At 51.3% G+C, this 27975-nt stretch overlaps 1 protein-coding gene across 2 annotated transcripts in view; it reads right to left on the bottom strand.

The window, feature by feature from the left end:
* The window catches only part of ALS2CL (ALS2 C-terminal like), a 46965-nt gene extending 18990 nt beyond the window's left edge, over positions 1 to 27975 (bottom strand). Inside the window, exons 1-10 of one of the 2 annotated variants that reach the window (XM_027908624.1) lie at positions 27944 to 27975; positions 11007 to 11115; positions 9623 to 9815; positions 8116 to 8181; positions 7423 to 7588; positions 6815 to 6943; positions 6510 to 6629; positions 4534 to 4610; positions 3819 to 3885; positions 3017 to 3225 (exon numbers count right to left, since the gene is read on the bottom strand). In XM_027908624.1, coding sequence (XP_027764425.1) covers positions 3017 to 3225; positions 3819 to 3885; positions 4534 to 4610; positions 6510 to 6629; positions 6815 to 6943; positions 7423 to 7588; positions 8116 to 8181; positions 9623 to 9815; positions 11007 to 11112 — 1133 coding nt within the window. In that variant the 5' untranslated portion in view covers positions 11113 to 11115; positions 27944 to 27975. Of the gene's footprint in view, positions 1 to 3016; positions 3226 to 3818; positions 3886 to 4533; positions 4611 to 6509; positions 6630 to 6814; positions 6944 to 7422; positions 7589 to 8115; positions 8182 to 9622; positions 9816 to 11006; positions 11116 to 11558; positions 11754 to 27943 lie in introns of those variants that run through there. The other variant, XM_027908623.1, reaches the window with a different exon arrangement.

Raw genomic sequence — 27975 nt, forward strand, 5'->3', positions numbered from 1 at the left:
TACCACAAGGATTTAACGCCATCGTGTTTTCCTGCTCTGGAACGAGTGGGAAGAATCCCTAATCTCAAAAGCATTTTCTAGAGGTGCTGGGTCATCCCTTCAGGACCTTGCAGATGATCCTGGTTTAATTGCAGCATGGGATTTAAGGAGTGTGATTAAGCTGGAAGTTCCAGCCTGGCACATCCCCACAGACACCGTAATGACAGCACAGCCCAGAGCTTCCCTGGGCACCAGGAAAACAAAGGAGACAAGCACTGGCCTGAAGGGATCATATCTTTCCATCTGCTTTTGTGTGGGGGTTGGAGAAGTGATCACAGGAGGTAACAGTGCCAAGTGAGACTGGAGGGGTCAACGTGATGGGCGAGTTGCTGCCAGGTCTGAATTCGTGTCCCTCCCTCCCGGGCTCCCACTCCACCCCACCCACCCACCGTGTTCACTCTTGCATCACCCCACACACAGGCACATCCCTGCACATTCCCCAGCCAGAGACAACACAATTCCAGAATGCTTTGGGTTGGAAGGGACCTGAAAGCTCATCTCATTCCACCCCTGCCATGGGCAGGGACACCTTCCACCAGCCCAGGTTGCTCCAACCTGGCCTTGGACACTCCCAAGGATCCAGGGGCAGCCACAGCTTCTCTGGGCAACCTGTGCCAGTCCCTCCCCACCCTCCCAGCCAGGAATTCCTTCCCAACATCCAATCTAAACCCACTCTTCTCTCAGTTTAACCAAAGATGGTGCAACACCAAAACCATGACACCTTTGTTTGACTTTCACCGAGGTTGTTGTTTTAAACACCCACACCAGGAGGGCTCTTTTTGGGGGGTTTTGCAGAGAACTGGTCAGGTTAAAATTAAGGGGATTTAAAACACAGCTCCTTTTGCTTTGTTGGTTTGAATGCCAGCGAAGGGGAGAAACCAAAGGGATGAGGGAATGGCTGGAGCTGTGTCAGGGCAGGCTCAGGGTGGATCTCAGGGAAAGGTTCTTCCCCCAGAGGGTGGTTGGGCACTGAACAGGCTCCCCAGGGCAGTGGGCACAGCCCCAAGGCTGCCAGAGCTCCAGGAGGGTTTGGACAACGCTCTGAGGGACAGGGTGGGATTGTTGGGGTGTCTGTGCATGGCCAGGGGTTGGACTGGATGGTCCCTGGGGGGTCCCTTCCAACTCAGGACATTCCATGGTTCTGTGTCTGCTCCAGCCACGAGGATGGTTGAAGTAGCTTCTCAGTGGGAGCATCTCCTTCCCCCACACCAGGTCACCTGGAATACTGGCACAGACCAGTGGGGATCCCAGATGTTTTTGCTGGAAGCCCTAATTCCCACTCCTCCAGCCCTGCTCACATGCTTGGCCTCTCCCTCAGAGGTGGCCCTGCCATCCAGGCCAGGGTTCCTGCTCTGTAACCCTCCATTAACAGCAGGTCACACAGCACAGAAACTTCAGGAGTGGGAAGGGAAGTGTCAGGTCATTAAGCAACTCAAAGCCCAGGTTTTAAAACTCTGAAGTCACTGAATTCTGCCGCAAAGTTTCTCGGGATGCCTCAGTCAAGTCACTTCATCTGCAGCAGCAGAGGAATTAACTGGTCTATTTACTGATCTCCATCATCAAACCCTAGAGGGGAAGGAGACAAAGAGCAAGAAGAGGTGCTTGTCCACCACCTCCAAACAGGGGGGTTGAAGTCTCTCTCAGGGGTTCAGCTGCTGGGGGAGGTGGGGATGATGTGAAGGTGCAGCCTCAGGTGTAACTCTACCCCAAACACCTACCCAAGGCTGTTCCAGGGCACAGCACAGTCCCTTCCACAGAAAATTCGGGATTAAGCTTGTTGGAAACTGAGGAGCTTTAAGATCCCTTCCAACCCAAACCATTTCTGATTCTGAGTATTCTCAGGATTTTAAGGCTCTTTCAAACCGTGTCTCTACATCCTTTTTACTTCAACAGCAGCTGTGAACAGTATAAAACTCAGGGAGCACAGAAATTCCAAATCAGCCCAGTTTTGTGTCCAAAAAAAACAGGGACTACGCTCTATCCTACATCAAAGACATTTTGGTTGGGACCATTTGATTTCCAGACCATCATCAGAGATTCAACTTAGATTTAATCAACAGTTCTCACGTTCCCATTAAATGCATTTGAGCTTCTTTTGCATTTAATTTTTTTTTTTAATTCCTTTGTTCAGATGTTAAACCAGACTTTTGATAGCCCAGGATCAAACTTTTTCTCTTATTCACAAGCAAAGGCTTTTTACTGGGTTTTTTTTGTTGTTATTTTTTGGTTTGGTTTGGGAGTGCATCTCCAATAACCTTATTATGTTGTCTCCACCCCTCAAAGTGCTCCAAAAAACGAGCGAGGGTGGCACTTCAAGATGTGGTTTAGTGGACACATGGTGGGATTTGGGCGAAGATTGGACTTGATGACCTCGGGGGCCTTTTCCAGCCTCAACAGGAAAATGTTGGAAGCTCCCCACGAGAAATACATTCATGGTGGAGAAAAGTCTCTGAAGAAGAAGAGAATTGAGGAAAGGCAGTTTTGGAACTCAGCTACTCTACTGAACCACAGATGACTTCCTACCTCAGAAACAGCTTTTCCTCTTATAAAAGTGTTAAGTTTATTCAATTTACCAACAGTGTTGTTAGAGAAATACCCTGCTTTGTATGTAATGTGTGGTTTTCATCAGTGTTAGACCCTGTCCCTACCTGCAACTGTAAACCCTGAGCTCACTAGCCCTGTTGGTAGAATTTAAGGCTTTTCCCTGCTTTCCATCTCCCATACCGTGTTTAGATATTCTCTTGCACGCTAAACTCCCTAGAAATCCTCCCAAATTCCACACATTACCGACAAAAAGCTGGTTCACACTGCAATAAAGGACATTTGGCCATTTGGCCCTTTCACCATTTGGCCTCTTGGCCTTCACCGCCGGCGGAGCACCCGATCCGAACCCGTGGCCCGAAAAATCCCGGCGGCGTCGCAGGGTAAAAAAAAAAAGGGGTAAAAACCAAACCAAACCAAACACCAGGTTCCTTACTTGCCGTGGGGCTTCCCCCAGCGCCACTCGCCCTCGTAGGCCGCGCTCCTGAGCCTGCCCTCCAGCCTGAAGACGTAGCTGAAGAAGCGGCAGGCGGGGGGTTCTCCGCCGTCGCCGTCCTCGCCGCCGCTCCGGCCCCACAGCGGGAAATCCCGCTTGCCCTTGAGCGCCTGGCGCACGGCCTGCTGCAGCTTCCAGCGCCACACCGCCTGCGGGCACAGCACGGCGTGGAATGGCTCACCAGGGGACACAAACACACACATGGCCCAGCTCCCTGCAGGAGTCACCTCGGCGGGAACAACCAACCACCCACCCAACCGCCGGGTTCCCACCCAGCCCTTTGGGTATCGCCCGTCTGCAGCGCCCATGGGGTTCATCTCGGGGCCTGCAAGTGGCATCAGGGCAGGAAGGAGCAATCCCGTGATATCTAAGCCTGGGGTCTCCAACTGGCCCGGGTGTGGGAGCTGATGGGGCTGTTTTGTCCGCCCAGGGCACGTGGATGTTTTTTGTCTGCTCAAGGCTGCCAGACGCTCCAGGAGGCTTTGGGTGACCCTCTGGGGCACAGGGGGTGACTCTGGGGGATGGGCCTGGGCAGGGCTGAGGAGCTGGACTGGATGATCCTTGTGGGTCCCATCCAGCTCAGCACGTTCTGGGATCCTGTGATCCGCCCAAGTCACCTCTGGCCATCTAATACACGACTGGCTGGGCCGAGGGGCCAAAAAAAACCCCCCATATCAACCCCCACTGTGCTGATTGTTCTGCTGGAAATTATAAATAGAGGGCAAAAGTCCCAAGGACTGACCTTGACCTGCGGGTCTTTGGCAGAGAGGAAGAAGGTTTCTTCTGGGGTTGTGACACGCAGCCCGTGCCTGGCAGGGAAGAGACACGACAGAGACCATGGGAACACATTCCTCAGTCCAACAGCAGTTCCTGCTCTTCCCTCTGCCCTTCAGAATGGAGCTTTTACAGCTGGTTTTGCCTTCTGAAGAGATGCTCAAATGGACAACTGCATTGTCTAGGTCTGGAGCCTAAATCATCCTGTTATTAATTGGTGTTAATTAATAATGAGGAGAGGGAACGGCCTCAGGCTGTGCCAGGGGAGGGGCAGGTTGGGCATCAGCAGGAATTTCTTGCTGGAAAGGGCTGTTAAACATTGGCAGGGGCTGCCCAGGGAGGTTTGGAGTGCCCAGCCCTGGAGGTGTCCCAGGAAGGCCTGGCCATGGCACTCAGTGCTCTGGGCTGGGGACAAGGTGGGGATGGGGCACAGGGTGGATTCTGTGACCTTGAAGGGCTTTTCCAACCTCACTGATCCCGGGATTCCAACCTGTCAGCAAAGCTGAGCAAAGCCCAAGCTGCTGTGACCCCACCTGAAAGGTGCCCCAATGACCCACAGCCCAATCCCACCGCTTGGAAAAGGAGATGGCACCAAGTTCTGAGTCATTTCCTCACAGTTTCACCATCAACTTGAACACTTCTTATTATTTTCTCTAAGTTCCAAGCGGGAATTCCTCACTTACACTCCTGGAGCTGATTTCTCCCCGCAGTTTTCATCCACCCACACGAGCTTCAGATCAAAACTCTGGAAGCTGTTCCCCTGCAACAAAAAGGGAGGAGATGTTCCTATTAGTGGTGGGAACATCCCACTCTGCCCTTGCTCTGCCAATCCATGGTAGGGATGATGGTAAAGATCATGATAAAGACGTTGATACTCCATGATAAAGACCCTGGAGGCTAAAAAAGAAGGAAGGAGAAGGAGAAGGCATTCCCAAATCATTCCAGACACCCAGTATTCCCAGAGAAGCTGCGGCTGTCCCATCCAAGTGTCCAAGGCCAAGCTGGAACAACCTGGGCTAGTGGAAGATGTCCTTGTCCATGGCAGGGGTTGGAATGAGATGAGCTTTAAGGTCCCTTCCAACCCAAACCATTCCATGATCTATCCATGATTTGGACTCCAAGTGGCACAGCCAAAAATGGCCCATGAGTGCAATGTTTAAGTCATTGAGTCACTGTTTTGACCAGTAACACCCCAAACAAAAGCCACTAAAATGGTTGAAACAATGGGCAAAGACTGTATTTCATTTTCCTATATTTATTTTCCCTATATCTAATTCCCCCATATTTATTTTCCTATATTTATTTTCCCTATATCTAATTTCCCTATATTTATTTTTCCTATATTTAATTTTTCTATGATTATTTTTCCTATATTTAATTTTTCTATATTTATTTTTTCCTATATTTAATTTTCGACTATATTTTAGACTATATTTAATTTTAAAATCATTAATAATAATTTATTTTTAGACTACAATTAATTTTTAATTTACACAGAGTCACGTGGGAGGATGTGCTTGGCCAAGGTCAGGTGGGTGACCACTATGGAGCCCACCACGGATTAATCACTGATGTATCCAGCAGATTTGGGAAGGGAGGAATGTTCAGATTCCCAGCCCTCATTTGCAGACACCACTGGATCCACAGACTGGTGATGATCCTCTGCTTGATCTCTCTCTCCCCCTCCCCTCTCTTCTATTTCTTTCTCTCTCTCATTTAATTTTAAATACAATCCATAATATTAATTTGGTCACACGGTCTCATTTGCACCTTCATTTCCCACCATGGGACAATAAGAGATGAAGATCCCTCTTAGCAGTCACCCTGTGCTCTCCTCTTAGTCGAGGTTGCTGAGGACATGATTCAGCTCAGCCTCATTTTAGCACCCCAAATAGGTCAGATAAACCACACCCAGCACATGTTCCCTGCGTGGAAAGGGAGCCTGGGGGCACTTGCTCCCAGCAGGATCAGGGCAGGGCTGAGGAATCCACCAGGGAAAGCTGGAGGAGATAATCACCACCCTGCTCCCTCAGGCCTAGACCCCGTGTTATCACACAGGCTCCAGCTTGGAAGGCTCTGGAAGATGCAGCAGCTCCCAAGGCGGCGTGTTTGGACACCCGAGGGGCTGGCACATGACTACAGAGAGGAGAACAGGAAGAGAGCCCTGTCAGGTCACTGAGCAAGCCAAGCCAGGCTTAATGAGCTCCAGAACAGCTTTGAACATGCATCATTCATCCTGCTGGCCAGGGCTGCACACACACCCCTGCCTGCCCCACACCCAGGCCCCAAAATACCCCAAACGGCCCCAAACCACCTGCAACATCTGCTGTCGTGCCACCAACTGAGTCAACCATGGGAGGTCCTATTTAGTGTCACATCCCTTTGGTCCTTTTTGGCCCCTTTTAGTAAGTAAGGGCCAAAATCAGCTGCAGGAAGGGGCCTGGATCACTCCAAAGGTGGCTGAGGGGAGTTCCATGGATGCTCCTCCATTCCTTCTCCTTTAGGTTTTCCTTTATTCTCCAGGGCAAACCACACAAGGACGCACCTGAGACAAAGTTTCCCCGAGAGCCGAGCTCTGCTGCATTTCCAGCACCAGAGGAACCCGAATTTCTCTGTCCTTGCTCCATGAAGTGCCTCTGGGGGGGCTGCAAGGACTCACCTGGATGAGCACGAGGACGTCATCGAAGAGCAGGACCCGGTCGGATCGGTTGGTGCTGGTGGAGATGGGAAGGTTCTTGCTGTCCTCCAGCAGCCTCCTCTCGGGAACACACAGCATGTCCTGCACACAGGGAACCAACCACTTCAAACCCCCCCAGTGACCATCAGGTTTCTTCAACACTTCCACCCAGCCCTGCTCCATTGACTTCAAGCCTCAAATTCCTGATCCAAGCTCAGTTCCCTCCCATAGAAACGTAAGCCCTTCAAACAAGGCTCCCCTTCTCTCCCCCCACCCCCAGGCCTCACCGTGAACTTGCAGCCCAAGGATTTCCACAAGGCCTTGGTGGAACAGGCCTCATCCAGGACCTGGCTGATGAAAGCCTCCAGCTTCACGTACTCCTCGATGACGCTGCCGACCACGTCCTTCTCAGAGCCCTGGGGAAAAGAAGGCAGGGCTTGAGCGATGCTTCCGACCCCTCCTGGGCCAAGGGAATCTCAGGCTGGACGTCAGGAATGTCTCTTCACTGGAAGGGGGTTAAACGTTGCATGGACCTGATGACCTTGGAGGTCTTTTCCAGCCTTAATGACTCCGTGATTCAGGCATGAGGACGAACCCTTCAACCCCCTTTTCCAGGAGAGCCCCCCAAATTCCAGCCACCATTCCAGCAGAAACAGGCAACCCCAGGCCAGCCATTTGACCTTCAGCAGCCTCTCCCAGTGATGAGTAACCCACACCAGGCTGAAGTGGCCACTGCTGGTTGCTCCGAGACCTTCAGGTGGGCTCTGCTCCACCACTGCTGGTTATTTCCACCCCAGCTGTCCCCTGGAAATAAATCTTCCTTCCATCCTGCTTTGGGTTCCCCGGCACATCCCCAGGGTTAATAAGCCAGCCATCATCACACTGAGCTTCCTACCTCTTTGAGGGCCTCCTTGACCTTGGTGAGGAGCAGCAGGTACTGCTGGACGTGCTCCTGGAGGGGTTTGTGAAGGACAGTGTACAGGGCCAGGGACATGGAGGTCTCGGAGGTGAAGTCTGCCAGGAACTGCTTCAGCACCGTCTTGTGCAGCTTCCAGGCCTCGCTGCAAGGTGGGCAATTAAGGCAAAGGCTCGTTATTTAGTTTTTCTGCAAAGTGTCACTCCTCTGCCTCCCAGACTCCCCGTGCTGCCTCCCCCTCAGAGAGGGTGAGGACATGAAAGAGCAGGAGATGATGAGGTGGCTGTGAGGGTGCTCATATCCACTGGTCCTGTTTTTCACTGGCTCTTTCCACGAGACTCCGGGACAAGCAGTGGAGATTTCCTGCCAGATTCCCACAGCATCCTGTCTCAGGTCCCAGCCCTCACCTGAGCCCCCAAATTCCCAATTCACAGGCTTTCACTCCTGGAGAAGGAGTTGTGTGGGGATGGAAGGAGATGGGGAGAGCTCTGCAGAGCAAACCCATCATCCTGTGGCTGTCCCATCCCTGGGAGCGTCCAAGGCCAGGCTGGACAGGGCTTGGAGCAACCTGGGACAGTGGGAGGTGTCCCTGCCCATGGGAGGGGGTGGCACTGGATGATCTTTGAGGTCCCTTCCAACCCAAACCACCTGGGGATTCCACAGCCCACTGACCTTTTGCTCTTGGTGAGGTGTTCGAAGCCTTGGACCACGACATAGTTTGCAAAGGTGACAAAATACCTGTTGGGCAAGAAAGAAAACCAGCCAGGACACACGAGCTGAGTTACAGGTGGACACTGGTGAGGGGGTTGAATGAAATGAACCTGCTGGGAAGGTTCCTTCACCCCCACAAAGAGGGAAGAGGACAAATTTAACAGCTCAGAGTGGGGCTGGTTTATGGTTTGGTCGATAAGGTGTTCAGTCAAAGCTTGGCCTCGATCCTGGAGGTCTTTTCCAGCCTCGGGGGTTTTGGGATGGAGGGAAGAAGCCCACTGGAAAATGTCATGTCACGTCCAACCTTGCCAAGGGAGGCTGGGGGAGAGGTGGAGCTGCTGCACTTGTCACCTGAGCTCACTCCCTGTGCCCCCTTTCCCAGCTCCTTGGTTTATCTGCCTTGTAGCACTCGGATCCTCACAGGAAGTTTAAATTACCCCAGGATTCGGCACAAGCAGAAGGAAACTCATGCAAATGTCCCAGAGAGCAAATTTGCAAAGGCTGAGCTTAAAATAATGGCTTCAAGCTGAAAGAGAGCGGGGTTAGATGGGATATTGGGAGGGAATTCTTCACTGGGAGGGTGGGGAGGGGCTGGAATGGATTTCCCAGAGAAGCTGTGGCTGTCCCTGGATCCCTGGAAGTGTCCAAGGCCAGGTTGGAGTAACCAGGGACAGTGGGAGGTGTCCCTGCCCGTGGCAGGGAGTGGCACTAGATGATCCTTAAGGTCCCTTCCAACCCAACCTATTCCATGATCCTATGGAAGTATCAGATCTCTCCCACCGATGACAAATTCCCACCGAGGCGTCCCTGGCCGATGTTTCCCGTCTCACACTAGAGGGAGTTCCAGCCACATTTTCCAAGCAAACACCACGTTTTCCTCCAGTGGTGTTTTCAGTGAAGTGGTGCAGAATGTCCACACTAATGATCATTTATCACCTTTTCCAGGGACACACATTTCCCGTTGATTTTCAGGCCCCTTTCCCTCCTCCTCTCCCGTTCCAAGGAAGATCAGGAGTGCACGGGGTGAGTCAGCAGAGCTGGGGAGGAACCACCTCTTTTTTTCTTTTAACACCCAACAAACCCAGCTTTTTAATTTCAAAAGGAGGGGAAATAAGATCTTAAGATAAAACCTCTCCTTTGTGCCTCACCCGAAACCTCAGCCTGGGTTTTCATCTCCCACGTGCCTGGGGCAAAGCAGCTTTAATTCCCCCAGTCAGCTCCCAGATGGAAACCCACGCTGCTCCAAACCCCACTCCCACCCAGGCCAAGCTGGTGCAGCGCTTCCTAAAATTATTTCCAAGGGAAAAATAATACAGAAGTGTGTGATGACATTGCTCTCCTCAGCCCTTCGAGGGCTTTAAAGCCGCCCGTGCCCGACATTCTTGCTGATGGCTCAGCCTCTGCTCTCCTGAGCTCAGCTCTGGCAGATCTGCTCCCTGGCACCACTCCAAAACCCGTCTGCACTTACTGGATGTAGCTGCTCAGGAACAGGTCCCCCTTCCAGATGGTGTAGATGTCCCTGATGCAGCAGCACTCGCAGCTGCCGTGTTTCTGCTTCACCAGCCGGTAGTTTTCCTCCGTGAGGTTCCAGAGGGCTTGGAAGCGATCGTTGAGGAGCAGGAAGAGCTTGAAGTTCTCCTTCCCCTTCTGGTCATTTGGCTCTTGGAGGAAAATGGGGAGGGAGTCAGGGGGAAACACAGTGAGGAAGCCTCGATTTGTGGAATGCTCTGCCTGTATCGAAAACTCAGACTAATATTCCAGTGTGGAGCACATTTATGTGCTGGGAGTGAGGCCATAGGATTGATCCAACTTATTATCCAAAGGATAAATGGAGTAATCCAGGGGTGATTGGAGGGATGTGGCCCCTCTGCTCTAGAGCCAGGCTGGGAGAGCTGGGGGGGTTCCCCTGGAGAAGAGAAGGATCCAGGGAGACCTGAGAGCCCCTGGCAGGGCCTAAAGGGGCTCCAGGAGAGCTGGAGAGGGACTGGGGACAAGGGATGGAGGGACAGGACACAGGGAATGGCTTCCCACTGCCAGAGGGCAGGGAGAGATGGGATATTGGGAAGGAATTCCTGGCTGTGAGGGTGGGGAGGAGCTGGAATGGATTTCCCAGAGAAGCTGTGGCTGCCCCTGGATCCCTGGAAGTGTCCAAGGCCAGCTTGGAGCAACCTGGGCTGATGGAAGGTGTCCCTGCCAGTGTCCAGGTTGGAATGAGATGATCTTTAAGGTCCCTTCCAACCCAAACCATTCCATGAACTCTGTGCTGCTCAGACACGAGCACCAGCGGGATATTTCCTGCCCCTGCCTGGCCCAAAGAACCATTCCCAAAGAACCATTCCCAAGTTTCCTTGGAGGCCAAAAAGGCAGTGACGTGAGAGGGAACCACCCCCCGAGCCCAATCCAGTCCCACCACTTTTGGCCAGACGGGCTCCTGAATATTTATATGGATTAGTTATGTCGGTGGAGCTGCTCTGATTCCCTGCCAGCTGGGAACCTGCACCCACAAGTTTTACCTCCAGAGATGGGCACGACCACAGAACCAGAGCAGGGAGGGACAGTGGCAATAATTCTGGGGTCAGGCTTGTGTGAGATGCATTTTGGATTCACGGACCAGCCCTGGAGTGGGTGTGCAGCTGATCCTGGTTAAAATGAGGAACAACCCCAAAAAACCAGAGAACCACAGCCCTGAGCTTGACTGGCAGGCCATGGACACCCCTAAAACCCTCACCACCCTAAACCAAACATCTCCACAAACCACTGACTGCAAGAAAACACGGAGTTCCCACTGCCAGTCCCTTCAGGGCTGCGCCGGCGACTCAAGGGGACAACTTCAGCCAGACCCTGTGACTTACCTGCCTGGAGCAGAGGCTTCAGGACCAGGGCATCGATCCGTGCCAGGCATGCTGAGAAGGTCTCCTCCAGCTGGAGCAGAGAGGTCGTTGCTTCCGCTGTGCACATGTCCTGGAATGACATGGAAAGCACAATCAACACCCTGTCATGAGGAGTGTCGACGGCACCTGCTGATCTCTGGGGTCTCTCCCAACCTGAACAGCCCCGTGATTTTATCTGTTTTCAGGCCTCAGGAGCTCCTGGCAAAAAAAAATCAGTCTCTCCTGCCCTTGACAGCACGCACAGAGGTCGTGGCTGTCCCCAAAATCCTTGGAAGAGGAAGCAGAAACCCAACAGCTCAACGCGAGCTGCTGTCACAGGAGACAAGAAACCACAGCCCATCTTCCTGCTGCCCCAAATTACAGATCTTCTGCAGAGGGCCCCAAATCCCCTTCCACACGTCTGGTAAAGCCCTGAATTCCTTGTGTTAATCCTGCCTTAGTGGCAGATCCATCCTCCCAGCAGACAACCCCAGTACAAAGCAGCAGAGGATGAAGCAGAGCATCTCTTCCCACCTCTCTCACCAATCTCCTGCCCGGGTGCCTCAACCTGCACATTTTGGGGTGGCAAGGAGTCTTCCAGCGCTGCAGGGCCGTGCCAGCCATCCCAAACACGCAGCTCTGCAGAGGGGCAGAGCTCTGGAGCTGCTCCTTTCCCAGCAGGGGCACTGCCCTGCTGCTTCTGTGTCACGGCCGCCGCGTCACCGAGGAAAGTTGCTCAAAGTGGAAGTCGGCGGCACAGCCATGTGAGCAAAGCCAGGCAGCTTCCTCCTTCCCAGCCTCAGCTCCCAAGGGAAATGCATCAGAGGATGTGGCCACAGCCAGCTGAGAGTGTGTCACCCCTGCCCCGGGAAAAGCTCAGCTGGTGAAGAAACCTGGGGCAGAACCAGCTGGTGACACCAAAGGTGATAAAAATACGACAACGGTTTGGGTTGGGAGGGACCTTAAGGATGATCCAGTTCCAACCATGGCAGGGACACCTTCCACTAGCTCAGGTTGGTCCAATCTGGCCTTGGACACTTCCAGGGATCCAGGGGCAGCCACAGTTTCTCTGGGCAACCTGTGCCAGGGCCTGCCCACCCTCCCTTCCCATCTAACCCCGTCCTCTTCCAGTTTAAAACCATTCCCCCTTGTCCTGTCCCCACATGCTGCTCTGCCCACACTCACCCTCAGCTCCAAGGCCACATTCCCACTAGGAAGCAAACCATGGGATTTGGGATTAAGCTGCCAATATTTCCTTTGCTGAGATGGTGGCAGAGCCTTTGGCACAGGTTTGATGGGTCAACCAGCACCTTCCCCACACAGGTCCCTGTGGCTCAAGGAGCAGCTGAAATGGGTAACTTGGAATCATGGAATGTCCTGAGCTGGAAGGAACCCCCAGGGATCATCCAGTCCATCCCCATAGCCCTGCACAGATACCCCAACAATCCCCCCCTGTCCCTCAGAGCATCATCCAAACCCTCCTGGAGCTCTGGCAGCCTTGGGGCTGTGCCCACTGCCCTGGGGAGCCTGTTCAGTGCCAACCACCCTCTGGGGGAAGAACCTTTCCCTGAGATCCACCCTGAGCCTGCCCTGGCACAGCTCCAGCCATTCCCTCCCTGGTCCCAGAGAGCACAACGTGGTTCCAGACACAATTAATTTACTAATGGAGACACAAGGAACCCTGAGATTAATTCTCCTTGTGTCGATCCACCAGGAAATCAGACTCAGAACCTGATCCTAATTTATCTCCATGAGAAGAAAGACCCCCAGGATCTCAGCATGGACCACACAAAACTCACCTGGATGAAACAAATCCTACTCCAGCCTAATTTAGGCGGGGAAATCTCATTCTTGAGCTTCACAAGTGCATGGATTCTTTGCTAAATAAGAGTTTGAGCTCCCTAAAATCACCCAGCTCTGCTCAGGGAACTTCCTTTCCAGGTCCCCTTGGAGTTTGTGCTGAAATGGTGCCAAAGGACAAGGAATTCTTTGGAGTTGGAATGGTCAGCTCCACCCCCAAGTGCCTGCACAGATGAATTCCAATGTTCTCTCCTCAGTAACCACCCCCTCCTGAATTTCATTTGTCTGAAAAACGGGTGGCATTTAAAAACTTCCCCAATCCCATTAATTGGTAAGTTTTCATCCCTTGTTTTGTAGATACAAAGATAAAGTTGGTTCTCAGGGGTCCTACAGAGATTCAAGCTTGTCAGAGGTTTCTAAGAAGAAATAATTTGTTTAATCTGGGAGTAAAATCAGGCTGAGGTGTGAGAGGATTTCATTTGCAAAGGCAGGTCATCAGTGTATGAGGCTCACTGAGGAAATCTGTTGGATTTATTTCATTATCTTTTTAATGTAATTAATTATGATAAAATTAATCACGCTAAAATAATTATATTAACATATCTATATTAAAAATAATTATATTAAAATAATTATATTAAATATAATATATCAAAATTAATTATATTTAAAATAATTATATTTAAAATAATTATATTTAAAATATTTCTTTTTTAAGAATTATATTAAAATTAATTATATTTAAGATAACTTTATTAAAATTAATTACATTAAAATGAATTATATTGAAAATAATTCTAATAATTGACAATTAAAAGAATTGATAACTTAAGAGATTATTTCTGGGTTTTGGGGGAAGGAGGAAAGACAATTCCATCATAGAATACCCAGAGCTGGAAGGGCCCCAAGGTCCCAACTCCATCGTCTCAGATGACTCTGACATGAGATGGTGTCTCCACCTGGTCCTTATTTAATCCTGCCAGAATCTGTTTTATCCCAAACAACACCCCCCCCCAAAAAAAAAAAAAAAAAAAAAAAAGGGTGCTAAAGGTCAAACTCCAAAAACCTTCCCCAAAATCTCATCATCTCCAAAACCAAAGCAACCAGAGAAGACACCCCATGACATTCCCAAATGGATGAATTGGAAGTGAATCGACCAAACACCCTCAGCTTTGCTCCACGGGATTGGGACAGTCAGCAGGGGAGGAGGATGAGGAGGAGCCTCCTCAGGGCTGGAGAGAACATTCCCAACCCCACAGGAAGGTTGGGAATGCCCAAACCCCTGCCCCAACCTGGGTGTTTTTTGGTTACCTCCCTCCCGGGCACCTGGAATTAAAATGGGGGTGAAGCATCACCCCCTTCCAACATCAGCAGGGCCACTGAGGGCCCAGTTCCCATGAAGACCCTTTGGGATGATCCCAAAGCGTTCCCATGGGTTGAGAAACCCCTGCAGGTGCAACACCCAAGGTAACTCTGCCAAAAGAAAAAACCAGAATCATTTGGATCTTTTCCTTCAAAACCTGGCCCAGATTTGACAGAGGGGTTTGTTCTGGGTTTGGGTTTTGTTTTTTTTCTTTTTAACAATCACGCCTTCACCCTTCCTGGGAAAATTTGGGAGCTAACTGTAGCCTCACTGTCAGCTCTCCACAGACACCCTTTGGATGTTGTAGCTCTGAGGCAGCTGCTCCAGCAGGAAAATGCGTGGAAAGGCACGGAGATTCCCTAAGTTTTGTTGCAGAAACACACAGCCAAACACGAGGAGGAAATTCAGGAACCAACTGGACGTGCACAGAAGGACTAATCATTTTCCATCTTCCCCCTGGGAATCCCCCTCTGTGCTGAAGGGAAGATGACCAGGCCCCACCACCAGGCGGATGGGCAAAGCCCAGCAGAGTTTGGGATTTTGGGAATGAGGTCAGGCCTCACACAGGCCAAGTTTTGCCTTCCCTGCCCTTGGAGGAGCATCCAAGTCACTGCTGCCTTCCAACTGCAGAGGTTCCTTCCTCCTGCAGCCTGCACCTCGTGAGGAAATCAGCCCCACACAGGCAGGGAGGGTAGAATTCCAGGCTGGTTTGGGTCGGAAGGTGCCTGAAGATCACACGTTCCACGGGCAGGGACACCTTCCACTGGCCCAGGCTGCCCCATCCAACCCAGCCTTGGACACTTCCAGGGATGGGACAGCCACAAATTCTAATTTAAAAGTAAATAAAAGCATTCCAGACAGAAGCCAAGGGGCACTAAACCCACTTCTCTGTCAGGGCAATGAAACTCTTCCTCTCCTTTTGCTTTTCACTCTCTCTCATCAGTGAACACAGACCTCATTATCCATTTCCTGCCCTTGGTCAGCTCAACAGCTGGATAATCAGGATTAAACTGATCCAAAGCAAGGGTTTATAGCCAGGGAAATAGGGATTAGCACTCAGGGCTGGGCTTAAGGGGTGTGAGGGGAGAGGAGAGATTTGTTTGAGCTGGATCAAACCTTCCTTCCCGGGTTATTTTATCCCCTGGCCCTGTTCCCCAACTCAGCTTGATGTACCATCACACCAGGCTGTGATCTCCACATTTCATTAACAGCCCCACAAACCCTGGAGCTCCTCAGGCCACAGGGACAAACTCTGGTGGACAACACCAAGACGTTGCTCCCCTTTCTGTCCCGAATTTCGCTGCTTTTCTCCCGTTTCCCAAACATCCTCCCGCATCCTAACGGAGCTCCCAACCCTCCCTCCCCCTCACGTGTCACCCTCCAGCTGAGTCTGCATTCAGGCTGGCACAAAGGCTGTCCTGCCATGTGGAAAAACAATCCCACGCTTTGTTTAACCCCCGGAGCAAACTCTGGGAGCAAAATTCTCCCGTCCGGATCCTTTGGAGCCTCGGACGGTCCCCGGTGTCCAACATGCTGGAGCCACCTCAGCAGCACAGACAGTCACACAGTGGCTGAGCCAGGAGGTAATTGGGAATTAACAGGGCAGAAAACCAGCAAACCACTCATTCCCAAGCTTTTCTGCTCCCATTTGGCAGCACAAAAAGGGGGGGAGAGATGAAGGACTTGGATTGGGATTTACTGCGGGAGGCAGCGAGTGACCAACCAGGCAGGGTCTGACTGAACATTTTCCTTCCTGTGGAAAGTTGCTGAGCAGGACAACAATGAAATCAGGTAGGAAGGGTTTAAACACCCAGGAAAATGGACACACTTGAGCACGAGACCCTGGGGCTTTTGGTCCTGAAGTTGCACAACAAACATCAGGAGCACAGCACCGTCCTCAATCAATGGGGACACCCCGGCATGGACAGCAGGACATCTGACCTCATCACCACTCATTAAGCCCCAGGACTCACTGTTATTCCTGAAGGGACACTCTACATCCATCAAAACCAGCTGGATGAGTCCACAGAGGGGCAAAAAAAACCACTTCAATTAAAAAGTAATAAAGGGATCAACTCCAGCTTGGGAAGTCCCTGAAGATGCAAAAACCACACGTGGAGGAGATATCACCACAACCCTTCCCAGTTCCTGGGGGGTTCTGCTCCAGGGACATCCTGCACGGTGAGGGGTGGGACAGCCTGGCTGGATGTTGCTGATTTTAGTCATCACCCGTAAAAAATCAGCCATCTGCAAGGCAGGACCTCGAGGAGACACCGTGCAAGGTTTTCAAAGCAAGGTTTTCAAAACATCAGCAAATTTAGGATAACTGAGTGGCCAGGAGCTCCCAAAGGGTCCAACAGGCATCCAGCACTCTCTTCAGGAAGAGCTGAAAACGCAGAATTGATTTTTCAGCCCTGGGAGAACATATTTTATTTTTTTTTTTCCTTCCCCAAAGATTTTGGTCCTTTGTGTCTTTAAAGAGAAAACCAGGAAAAAAACAGGAAGTTCTGCAGGAGGGAAGGAAGTGTTCTGCTCTTTTTTTTTTTTTTTTTTTCTTGCTCAAACAGGGGAGGCAGGAGCTTTGCACAACCCTCATCTGACCCAGCTGCTTTTCTTTCCCCCCCACTGGAAACTCGTGTCCCCCCCCCCCTTCCTTAGGGAAGTTCACTCCTGACCCACTAAAAACAACCAGAAACCTCTGTGGTTGGCTTGAAAAGGTCACAATCCCTTTCTGAAGGCTGAATTCCCACCCCAGACACCCCTTGGAACCGAAAAGAGGCAGGTGGGCAGCTCAGCTGAAGGCCACTTTCAGTGAGAGGAGTGGATTTGGGGGCATCCTGCTCTCTCTGCACCGCAGAATTAAACAGCTCTAATGACCTGTTGACAAGGAGAGATCCCTCTCACCCTAATTAAGGATGTCATTAAGCCACAGCAAAGAGCCAGGCCTGATAAGGCCCAGGGGCAAAAGGATGTTTATTTAGGTGGTTTAATCCCCCATGGCCTTGTAGTTCCCATTATCCTTTATCACCGACAAGGAGCTTCTGTGTGTGGAAGTGGAACTGTGTTGACCCAGCACCCTGGAATGGCTCGGGGTTCCCGGATAAAACTCCAAACCAGACCTGGAACAGCTCCAGGTGCTCTGGAGGCAGCAAAGGGAAGGAGAGGAGGAGAAGAAGAGAGGACTTAATCATGGAGTGGAAATGTGGGAAAGGCAGAAAATAGAGCTTGGGACAATCTTGGTGGCACGGCTTTGCTGGAGCTCCTCTCCCTGCAAATCGTGCTCCCAAAAAAATAGGATGGTTTGGGTTGGGAGATTAAAATCCAGCCAGATCCACGCTTTCCACTATGCCAGGTTGTTCCAAGCCCAACCCAACTGGCCTTGGACACAAAATGCATCTTCTGCTTTCCCAAACAAACGGGATTGCAGCTCAAAAAGCAAGAGCAACAACAGAGCACTGCACAGCTGGGCTTTAGGATGTGGTACCACCCTCATCAGAGCAGTTTGGAGCCAGATCTTGAGTATCAGACCTGGAATTAGAGCCTGGCAACCATCCCAGAGGCACAAACACCCTCAGAGGAGTGTCCTTTGGGACACTGGGAGAGGTGGATCCTGAGCAGATGGAGCTCAGGGTGCACCACTGTCAGCCCTGACCCTCCCTGTGCACTCAGCACCTGCAGAACTCCAGCAGGACCAGAGAAAAACACACCATAAAGCTGCAAACAGGCACTTCAGAGGTGTCTGGCTCCACCAAATATCCCCAAGTGAGGCTCTGGATCCATCCCCTGCCTGCTCTGCCTTTGGACACCTCCACTCTCCTCTCCTCCCACCCCACTGATGGTTGTTTATGCCAAATGTCCCTTGCAAACAAACCCTCCCAGACCTGCCCTTCCCAGTGATCCATGTGAAGGCCAGGAACTCCAGAGCATCTGCAATCCCTGCCAGAGCCAGGGCAGGGCTGGAAGCTGTGCAAAGGAACAGGAATGAGGAGAAAATAAAGACTTGCTTGGATCTGTTTAACCCCTGCCCCCAGCCCAGCCTTCCTCTGCTTCTGTCTGAGTTCCTTAAACTCACTCACAGGGTCATGTTTGGGTTGGAAAAGACCTTCAGGATCATCCCATTCCAACCTGGCCATGGGCAGGGACACCTTCCACTAGCCCAGGTGGCTCCAACCTGGCCTTGGACACTTCCAGGGATCCAGGGCCTCCCCACTCTCACAGCCAGGAATTCCCTCCCCATATCCCATCTAATCCTTCCCAGTTCAAGCCATTCCCTGTGTCCTGTCCTTCCATGCCTTGTCCCCAGTCCCTCTCCAGCTCTCCTGGAGCCCCTCTGGGCACTGGAAGGCTGCACTGAGGTCTCCCTGGAGCTTTCTCTCTTTGAAAACCCAGGACATTCCCAGGAACCATGCCCAGCACCACGAAGGACAATCCTAAGTGAAGAACTCTCTAATTTTCCCACCTCCCTTTAGCCTTTCCCACCTCCCAGGGCCTTTTCCCGAGGCAGAGCAGTGGGAAGCTCCTGGTGCTGCATCAAACCCTCTAGGGGCTCTTGGAGGACAAATCAGAAGCCACTGAAGGCAGGACAGAGCTCCTTGGAGTCTCCAGAGCCTCCCAGCCTCTGATCATCATTCCAAGACACCACAACTCCCTTTGCAGGGCCAACCCCCAGGTCCTTTGATGACCTGCAGAGCTGGTCAGGAGCTCCTGACAAAACTCTTTCACAAGAAAATTCCTGTTTGTTGAGCCCAAACGCTTTGCATGAGCCCTTTCCAATTCCACTGGAATGTAAACAATGCCCAAGCAGGTCAGGCCTGTGGGCCAGCTGGTCTGGCAGTAAAACCAAGAGCTCTTGTTTAGCAAACAAACACGAGCTGGGCCACTCTCTGAGCTTCTTTTTCCTTCAATATTCCCTCATCAACCACCTGCAGCATTCAGGACTTCCAAAGCTCCAACCCTATTCCTTGTATCTCTCCCTAGGGAGAGAACTTATCCCAGAATTTCTCCCCTCCCTCTTGAACTCGCTGATTTGGCCCCCAAAATTCGCTGCTGAGCTGAAGGCAGGGTTTTTTCGAAGGACAATTCCTCCCGGTTTCCTTGCAGGATCCTCCACAAATCCCACTGGGAATTGAAGTCCTTACAGAAGGAATAATGGAATTCCCAAGCTCAGGGAGCAGCTGCAAGTTCTAGGAAGCTTCCAGGCATTAGGAAGCTTCCACCAGGACACACTAGACTTTGGGTCAGGTCCAAATCAAACTCAGCTCAAGTTTAAAACCAGCCCCTCCCGCGACCTGCAGCTCCTCCTCCGCTTCTGGCTGGAAACACGGGGATTGTTTGTTTGTTTGTTTGTTTAAAAAAAAAGCCTTTAAATGTGCTGCTTTTCGCCCACCATCCACCCAGACTTTCCCCTGAGCACCGGGAATCTTCTTGAGCACCTCCCTCCCCCGCAGAAACCCGGCGGAGCTCATCAGCCTCTCTCGCCCTAATTAGCGGGGGATCGATGATTGCTTCGCCGGGCGAGATGTGCCAGCCCAGCACCGACACACACACGCATTGCCAGCCTCACCTCATCAGCTGAGCCTGCTGCTCCCCCGGCACGGCTGGAAAATCCCTCTGGAAAAGAGGAGCGAGCCCCGCAGGAGGAGGCGGGAGGGGCGCTGGGCGGGCGCGTTCCCCTTGGGAGCACAGAAAACTCGGGATAACTCGGGATAACTCGAGTGTCCCGGCCCTGCAGCAGCTCCTCTCCCAAAATCGGACCGCTACGGGATGGTTTGGGGTCGGAAGGGACCTTAAAACGCCGTGGGCAGGGACAGCTCCCACTGGAGCGGGTGGTCCAAGGGAAAGCAGGGAGAGAGGGTTTAACCAAGCCCAGGGATGAACTCCCTTAAAGACAACATTTCAGTGCAAAGCCGGTGCGTTTCACAAAGCAGAAAGTGCATGAAGAGGCAGTTCACACTCCACACTTCTGCTCCATCACAGAGATAAATTTCCACCTGCAGAAGCCGCTCCAAAACTTTTCCGCGGGAACGAAGCACCTTCCACTGTCCCTTCCTTCCAAAGCTGACCTGAAACCCCCGAGCCTGAGGATCAGCAGGGACACAACCAGGCAGCACGTGGAGGACTTACCTTGCACAGGGCGGGCGGTGAAAAGCCCCGGCAGCGGCTCCGCGGAGCTTCCCGAGCCCCGAATTCCCGGGAGCTCCCAGCGCTGCCTCCTCTCCCTCTCCCTTCCCCTCCCTCCCACCCTCCCCTCCCTCCCACGGGCGCTTCGCTCAGCTCAGCTCAGCTCAGACACAGATCTGGGCCTGTTGCTGAGCTCAGACACCCACAGAGCCCTCCCTGGCACAGTTACGAAAGCCCCGAGTTGCTCCTTGCTATTAGACTTTTGCATATAAATATAAATATATATAAAATATATATTATAGATAAAAACTATATCGTATATTTATATATAAAATATATTCTATATAAATACATATTTATATATAAATACATATTAATATAATATTTATATATTTATATATATTTATATATTTATAATTTTTATATATATTTATATAAAGGACAAAGAATTTTGGCAGCTCGCACGCTGGGGGAGCTTTTCAAATGAGAGGGGAAAGCAAAGGATGTGGGGTTTTAGTGTTTTGTTTTTTTTTTTTTTTTCTTTGTAGTTTCTTTTTGTGCTCTGGTCCCTTTTCACCTCTGCTCTGTCCCCACAAAAGTTTGCCAAGTGGAAGTTTTTCCTGCCAGTCCCTCCCATGGAGTGGAAACCCCGGGAAACGGGATGGGAACTGAGGGGAACGGGATGTTTCCTGCAATTCAGAGCTGCTGCTGGGAGCTGTGACAGCCTGCAGGTGGCTCAACAACCCCTGCTGCACCCCAGCCACCAGCAGCCATCTCCCCCCTCCCAGAAAAACCCCTAAACACGACCCCAAAACCCCAGAGTTGATTTTTCCAGGGGGACCCAGAGACCTCCCCAGCCCATCTCCTGCACCTCCTAAAGCACGACAGCGTTTTTCCAGCTGATCCCAAATTACAGCAGAGTCCTCAGCCACCAGGAAACACATCCCCTTTTCCCAGAAAAACCCTAAACACAACCCCAAAACCCCCAAGTCAGGAGGACTCCAAGTCCTCCCCAGCTCAACTCTTGCAGCTCAGCCACCTCCTAAACGTTTTTGTTTTGTTTTTTTTGTTTTTTTTTTTCCAGTTGATCCCAAATTACAGCAAACCCCCCACATGAGTTTTGTCAAAGCTGCAGCTCCTCCTCGCCCCTCCAAATCCCAAAAAGGCTGCCCTAAAAAAACCCCTGCTGTGCCTCAGACCGTGCCAAAGAGCCCAAACAAAGCCCCTTTCTCTCCCAGGCTCCCACACGTTGGCATTTTGCCTGCTCTTCCCTGCCAGTGGGATTTCCAAGCCTTTCCCAAGCTCCTGGAACTCCCTGAGGGATCAGGATGGGTTGTTTTCCTAGAGGAGGATGCTCAAGGGTGGAGCAGGAGATGCCTCAATCCCCCTTTTGTTCCCGGAGGTTCTTCCATTGTGTTGATTTCCTTCCTGCTTTCCTGGATTCCCGGGGGTTTTTAAGGAGACAGGGATGTGTCCATAACTCACTGCCTGGCTCAGCACAGTCAGCAGGCATAGCAGCAATCCTTGGATACAGCAGGGAATAAATTCCTTCCCAGGGAATGGGAAGGACGAGCAGTGAGCTCTGCAGGCTGGGGAGCAGGACTTTGGGCACAATTCCCAGACCTTCTGCTCCCAGCGCAAAATCTGGGAGGAAATCAGTTTTCCACAAGGGATGGGATGGCAGAGAGGTGCCCCAAATCCTTTAGAAGTCCCTGTGGAGGTGCTTCATCCCAGGAGGAATTCCCAGCCTCCATCCTGTGGGGATGGAGATGATTTGTTCCCCACAAAGCTCAGGGTATTTCCCACCCTCCAAAAAGGGGGATCAGAGATCCAAGTGCTGAGCACGAACGTCTGGGAATCTCCAGCTCCCCCAGGGAATTGGGAAGGCCGAGGAATTCTGCTGCACACCGGGAGAGATGGGTTCTGCTTCGACCCACCTTTGGGTCTGGCCCTCAGGCTCAGCTTCGTGGGTTGTTTCTGTTCAGCTCTGGGCAAGTGATGTGATGTCCATGCTTTGGATTCCTGCTTTTCCTGGTTATATTTTAACTCCAGCTTGTTGAAACTGCATTAAAAGCAGTCAAGTCCTACTCCAGGGCTGATCTTCCTCTCCGTGGAATCCCAGACTGGTTTGGGTTGAAAGGACCTTAAAAGATCATCCAGTGCCACCCCCTGCCACGGGCAGGGACACCTTCCACCAGCCCAGGCTGCTCCAACCTGGCCTTGGACACTTCCAGGGACCCAGGGGCAGCCACAGCTTCTCTGGGAAATCCATTCCAGTCCCTCTCCACCCTCCCAGCCAGGAATTCCTTCCCAATATCCCATCTACAGCTCCCAGTTTTTCTTCTCCCCAGCCCTAATCACCCTCTCTCCTTCAGATCCTTCCAACAACAAACCACACAGTCAGGATTTTTTTTCCTTATCTTCCCCTGGAAAGCTTCCCATTCCTGCTCCCTCCCTGCTGGCCTCAGAGATGAGACCTCCAGCTTCCAGAGCAGGATATTTCAAACCATCAGCTGGTTCCAACCCTTGGCAGGGTGGTTGGACCTGGATGATCTTTAAGGTTCCTTCCAACTCAAACCCTTCCAGCATTCTAGGAGAAGACCAAAGCCATATTTTGCAAACAGGTGAGTTTTAGTCCTGATCAACCTGAAGAAGAAAAGGCCCATTTTGATCTTGGGAACTTGTTGGATTTAAATTTGAAGGGACAAAAAAAAAAAAAAAAAAAAAAAAAAAAAAAAAAAAAAAAAAAAAAAAAAAAAAAAAAAAAAAGACCTGAGACACTTTCAATAAATAAATAAACAAACACTTAAAAATGGTCATAAATAAACAATTAAAAAATAATCAGGGACATCCTCCCTATCAGCTCCAGGTCTCTCCACCACTATCTGACCAGATCCTTATTAATTAAACTCTCTGTGGCTGCAGCCACAGATGTGGAACACAGAGCACGTGGGCTCATTCCCAGCTGGGAGCTTTGGGAATGCTGCAGGCAGCAATTCCAAGGGAGGGAGGGGGATTGTCAGGCTTTACATTTTGCTCTCCTGCTTGTCCTCAGTTTTAAATCTTTGTTTCCTACACGGAATCAAAGGTTCCCTGAGGGAATATGGTTTTGAAATTTGGTTTAAAAGCGAGTTTAACCCCACCACTGGAAGCATCTGCTGGAGGGAGCGGCATCAGTGGCCACGAGGTCTCCAAGGGGTTGCTTTGAAGGGATCCCACCCCATCATTCAGATCAGCTTATTCCAACCCCCTGCCATGGGCAGGGACACCTTCCACCAGCCCAGGTTGCTCCAAGTCCCGTCCAACCTGGCCTTGGACACTTCCAGGGATGAAGCATCTACAGCTTCTCTGGGCAGCCTCCATCAGTGTCTCACAGTCCCCTCCAAATACAGCTTCCCCAAAATGACTTTTTAGTTTATTTTGGGTTTTTTTTAAATCCCAAGTCTATTTATAGCCCACGTTCCTCTGTTGAAACTCAATCCCAGATGAATTCTTGAGCTCTGGGACGGGGGTGCTGAGTCAGCTCTGCTGGCAGCACATCCCTGTGTCACCAGACAATCCCACCCCCCGTGGGGGACAAGAACCAGCCCTTCTGGAAACTGCTGCTTTGTGACTCACTGACAAGAATATTTGACTCTGCCAGCTCAGATAGGGGATTCCTGAGGCATTCCCAAGAGCAGCAAAGAGCCTGCAGCCTCCCCTTCCCCACAGCATCCCTCAAGGAGAAGCTGCTTAAATCCAGGGAGAGGCTGTTTGAAGAAATGGAAAAAAAACCCCTTTTCTCCTCCAACACAAGATATGGTGGGACTTTGCTGGTTGTTGAGTTCTTTTCCAGCCTTTATGATTCTATAAATATATAAATATATAAATATATAAATATACAGAATAAATAGAATATAGGTATATATATAGAATATAAATAAAATACAGATATAGAGAGATATCCCTATAAATCCCAGGATCACATAGCTGCCTTTTCATTCCAAAAAGGAATCTTTTCTTTTTTTTTTAAAGGATTAAAAAGAAAAAGAAAATCAGCAGCTTCATTTACCCCTCAGGACATCCCAGATGCACACCAGGATCGAGTGAGAGGGGACTGAGCTGGGAGATGGAGAAGTGAATACAAAGCTCTTAATTCCAACTTGATATTTCTGCTCCAGGAACACCATGGGGCCATCCAAGGATTTGGCAAAGAAGAGGGAAGTCACAGCAGCTGGAATCTCATTGGACCTGTCACCCTTTAAGGAGCAACAAGCTGAAATTCCCTCAGCCAGGGGATTCCCAGGGTAGAGGGAGATCCAATCCAAGCGTGGAATCTCGTGCCTTGCAAGCCCAGGAACCTGGGATTTGGGTGGGAAACGTTGGGCAACCGGGCATGGAAACAGGAGCCAAGGGTGCAATTATTCCTGCCTCGTGTAAAAGGAGTTTCACAACCTCCTGGATAATCCAACTTGTGCCCGTTCTCCTCGCTGAGGCAACACGAGGCTCTTTCCCAAAAGGATGAGGGAGGTGGGATTGGAAAACAAGGCACTAGAAATGGGATTAGGGATGGGGACGGACGTGTTTGCAACAACTGAGCCACTGCTGAGCAGTAAATCAGTGTAAAAGTTCCATCTTTAGCTCAAGCAACTCCCCTCCCCGACGGACCAATTGACAAAGACCCAGAACAAAACTGCACTCAAAGCAAACTTCCCACTAACACACACTTTAAATCACCGGGATAAGCAAGTGCACACCTCAAAGCAAAACCCCAAACAAGGAGTCAGAAATAAAGGACAACGTAGGACAATAAAAAAAAACAATATAAAGACAGAGATATACCCACATATCTCTTAAGAGAGATAAGTTGCAGTTACGAGGTGCAGGGCGGGGCAAAATCAGTATCTCCAAAGTGAAGCAGCAAAGTACAATTGGTAAATAAAGGATCCATGGGGTAAAGGTGAAGGAGAGTGATCTGTAAGGTGGAAGGCAAGGTGGAGGTAAAGGAAGCAGAAGTTGCTCACCCCTCCAGTGTCTGAAGGAGTGGAAGGACACAGGGTAGCTCGTTAGTCCCCCCCTCAGAGATGATGGAATTTCTCCCCAGTTTTTGCTCATGTCCCATCTGTTTTTATACTTTTTCTTTTCCCTTTGGGTCCTGCAGCTGGGTGACAACAAGCAACTCCCTGACAGGAGGAGGGAGCCGGGGGAGGGGGGATCGGGCTCTGCTCCCAGGGAACAGGGACAGGAGGAGAGGGAACGGCCTCAGGCTGTGCCAGGGGAGGAGCAGGTTGGATATGGGGAAAATTCCTCCTGGGAAGGGCTGCCCAGCCCAGGGCAGTGGTGGAATCCCCATCCCTGGAGGGATTCCAAAACCCTGTGGATGTGGCACTTGGGGACATGGTCAGTGGTGGCCTTGGCAGTGCTGGGGGAACAGTTTGACTGAATGATCTTAAAGATCTTTTCCCACCTAACCAATTCCATAATTCCACGAAGGATGCCCAGTGGGGACGTTTCAGCCTCAGCTTTGCAGCCACATGACCTAAATTCCATTTCCCTGCTGTTTCCATGACCTTTGGAAGTTTCCCCCCCCCACCACCCCCTGCTCTCCTGGTGCTGTCTCTGATGATGTGCCCGGGCTGTGACAGACCCAGTTCTGACTCCAGCACTGCCAAAGCTCCTTCTCCACCAGGGATGTGCCACAGCTTGGAGCAGTTCCAGGTCATCCAAGGCACGGAGAAGACCCTGCCCAGCCGTGGTGGGGATGGTCACCAGCTCCAGGTGTGTCCCCTCCCCGTGGTCCCTGAGGGCAAACCACGTGGAATGACATGCCCCAGGTGCTTTCTGCTCACTAAAACAACCCCAGTTCTTACTCCACAGAGCAAAACAGATGGATATTCCAGCCCTTGGAGCTGTACCTTCAACAGTGACATCTGGCCAGCCCAAGAAATCCATCAGGACTCTGATTTAGGATCAACTTTCTGCATCAGCAAACACAGAATCGAGGAACCCTTTTACAAACAAGCCCCATGGTGCCCACTTGGCTCCAAGAATTAAACAGGACTCATTAATCTACATTATTTCTTGCTGTGTGGCAGCTTGTCTAACCTAAGGCCTTGCTCAAGAGGACTGGCAGTCAGTCCTAACTCTGTAGGAGCAGATTTAACTGCAGGAAGCTGGAAAGCAGGAAAACAGACACAAAAAAATCCCATTTTCCTCTGTCAGCACCAAACCATCACCTTCCAGCTCAGGGCAGCTTCTTCCTCTGTGCAAAGTCATCTGAAACCATGGTCTCCAGATTTCTGAGCCTTTTGGTGGTCAGTTGGATAATATTCCAGAAAACTACTTAATTCCATGAGTTTTTTGGGCTTTGGGAGAGCCCAGATGGGGAACCTGCAGGGTTTGCTTGCAGGAGGATGTGACTTTCCCCGGGGCTCCTTCAGGTGCCCCAAGCAGGGTGTCACATCCCCAGATGAAATACTGGGGCCCTTCTTCCCACTCCTTGGAAGTGGGAAGACCCATCCAGCTGCTGGATCACAGCGATCCCACAGCCAGAGGCACCTGGAATGTGTCGATGGGAAAAGGGGAGCAAAGGTGCTGAGCTACAGGTAGGTGAGAGACTCGTGAAACAGAGCAAAAATCAAGTGCAAATCTGGTTTAAGATATGGGATATGGCCTGTGGGCATTCCCCAGCCCCACCCCAGCGCCCCTAAAAAGGGGGTTTGTGGCACCTCCTAAAAAAAGCCTCCCTTTGGTTTGGGAAGGTTTGGACAAGCTCTCCTCAAACACAGCATGACGAGGGCCAGGCAGTGCAGCAGCAACTCTGAGCTCACAGCCAGTCCTGGCCCAATCTTCCACCCATCCCTCTCCCTCCCAGCTGCCAGAATTCCCTCTGGGATAGCAGGACAGACCCACCCTGGCTGGGAGAGCCGTGGTGAGACCACAACGTGGTCCCAGGAGATGAAGCAAACCAGGAGGAGATCCGGACCTGAGCGGGTTGAAGATGTCCCTGCTCACCGCTCTAGAGGGCCCTTAAAACATCCCTTCCAAACCAAAACCAAACCAAAACCAAACCAAAACCAAACCAAACCACCCTGTGCTTCCAGGACCTTCCAACACGAGTCGGTGTCCCCCTCCTCGTCTCCTTCCCGCAGCACCAAACCATCCCCATCCAACCCAGCTGCTCCACGGGGACATCCTGTCCCTGTCCCACTGGGCTGGGAGCCACCTGAAGCCTCAGGGCGTGTTGGCTCCGAATCCAACTGGAGACACGGAGAGACAAAGGAACCTTGTCCCACAGCGCTGAATCATTCCCTTCTATCCCGCCCCGGCAGGGATTTGGGGAGTGTTTGCCTCCCCTCAAGTAGGAAATGAGCCACGCTCCTGTTTTTAGGGGCAGAACCGTCGGGATTTTGCTCAGCTCCCAGCTTCCCAACCCACCTCGTGCCTTCCACAGGGATGGATCTTTTCCTAATCCAAAGCGGTAAAATTTGGAGGGAGAAACCCCCGGCACAGGGAGCGTCATCCCATTCCCAAAGCTCCACCAGCCGCAACCTTCCCCCCCCCCCCGAATCCTCCCCCAGGGCACCGAGCCAAACCCTTGGGAACAGCATCTCCCAGCAGCCCAAATTCCACCTGAGCAGCCCAAATTCCGCCTTACCACGGGCTGAGCCGCCAGCCGGGACACAAATC

This window comes from Empidonax traillii, unplaced genomic scaffold, assembly GCF_003031625.1.
Source record: "Empidonax traillii isolate 1590-97213 ecotype Southwest subspecies unplaced genomic scaffold, ASM303162v1 scaffold1771:size125107, whole genome shotgun sequence".
Taxonomy (NCBI): domain Eukaryota; kingdom Metazoa; phylum Chordata; class Aves; order Passeriformes; family Tyrannidae; genus Empidonax; species Empidonax traillii.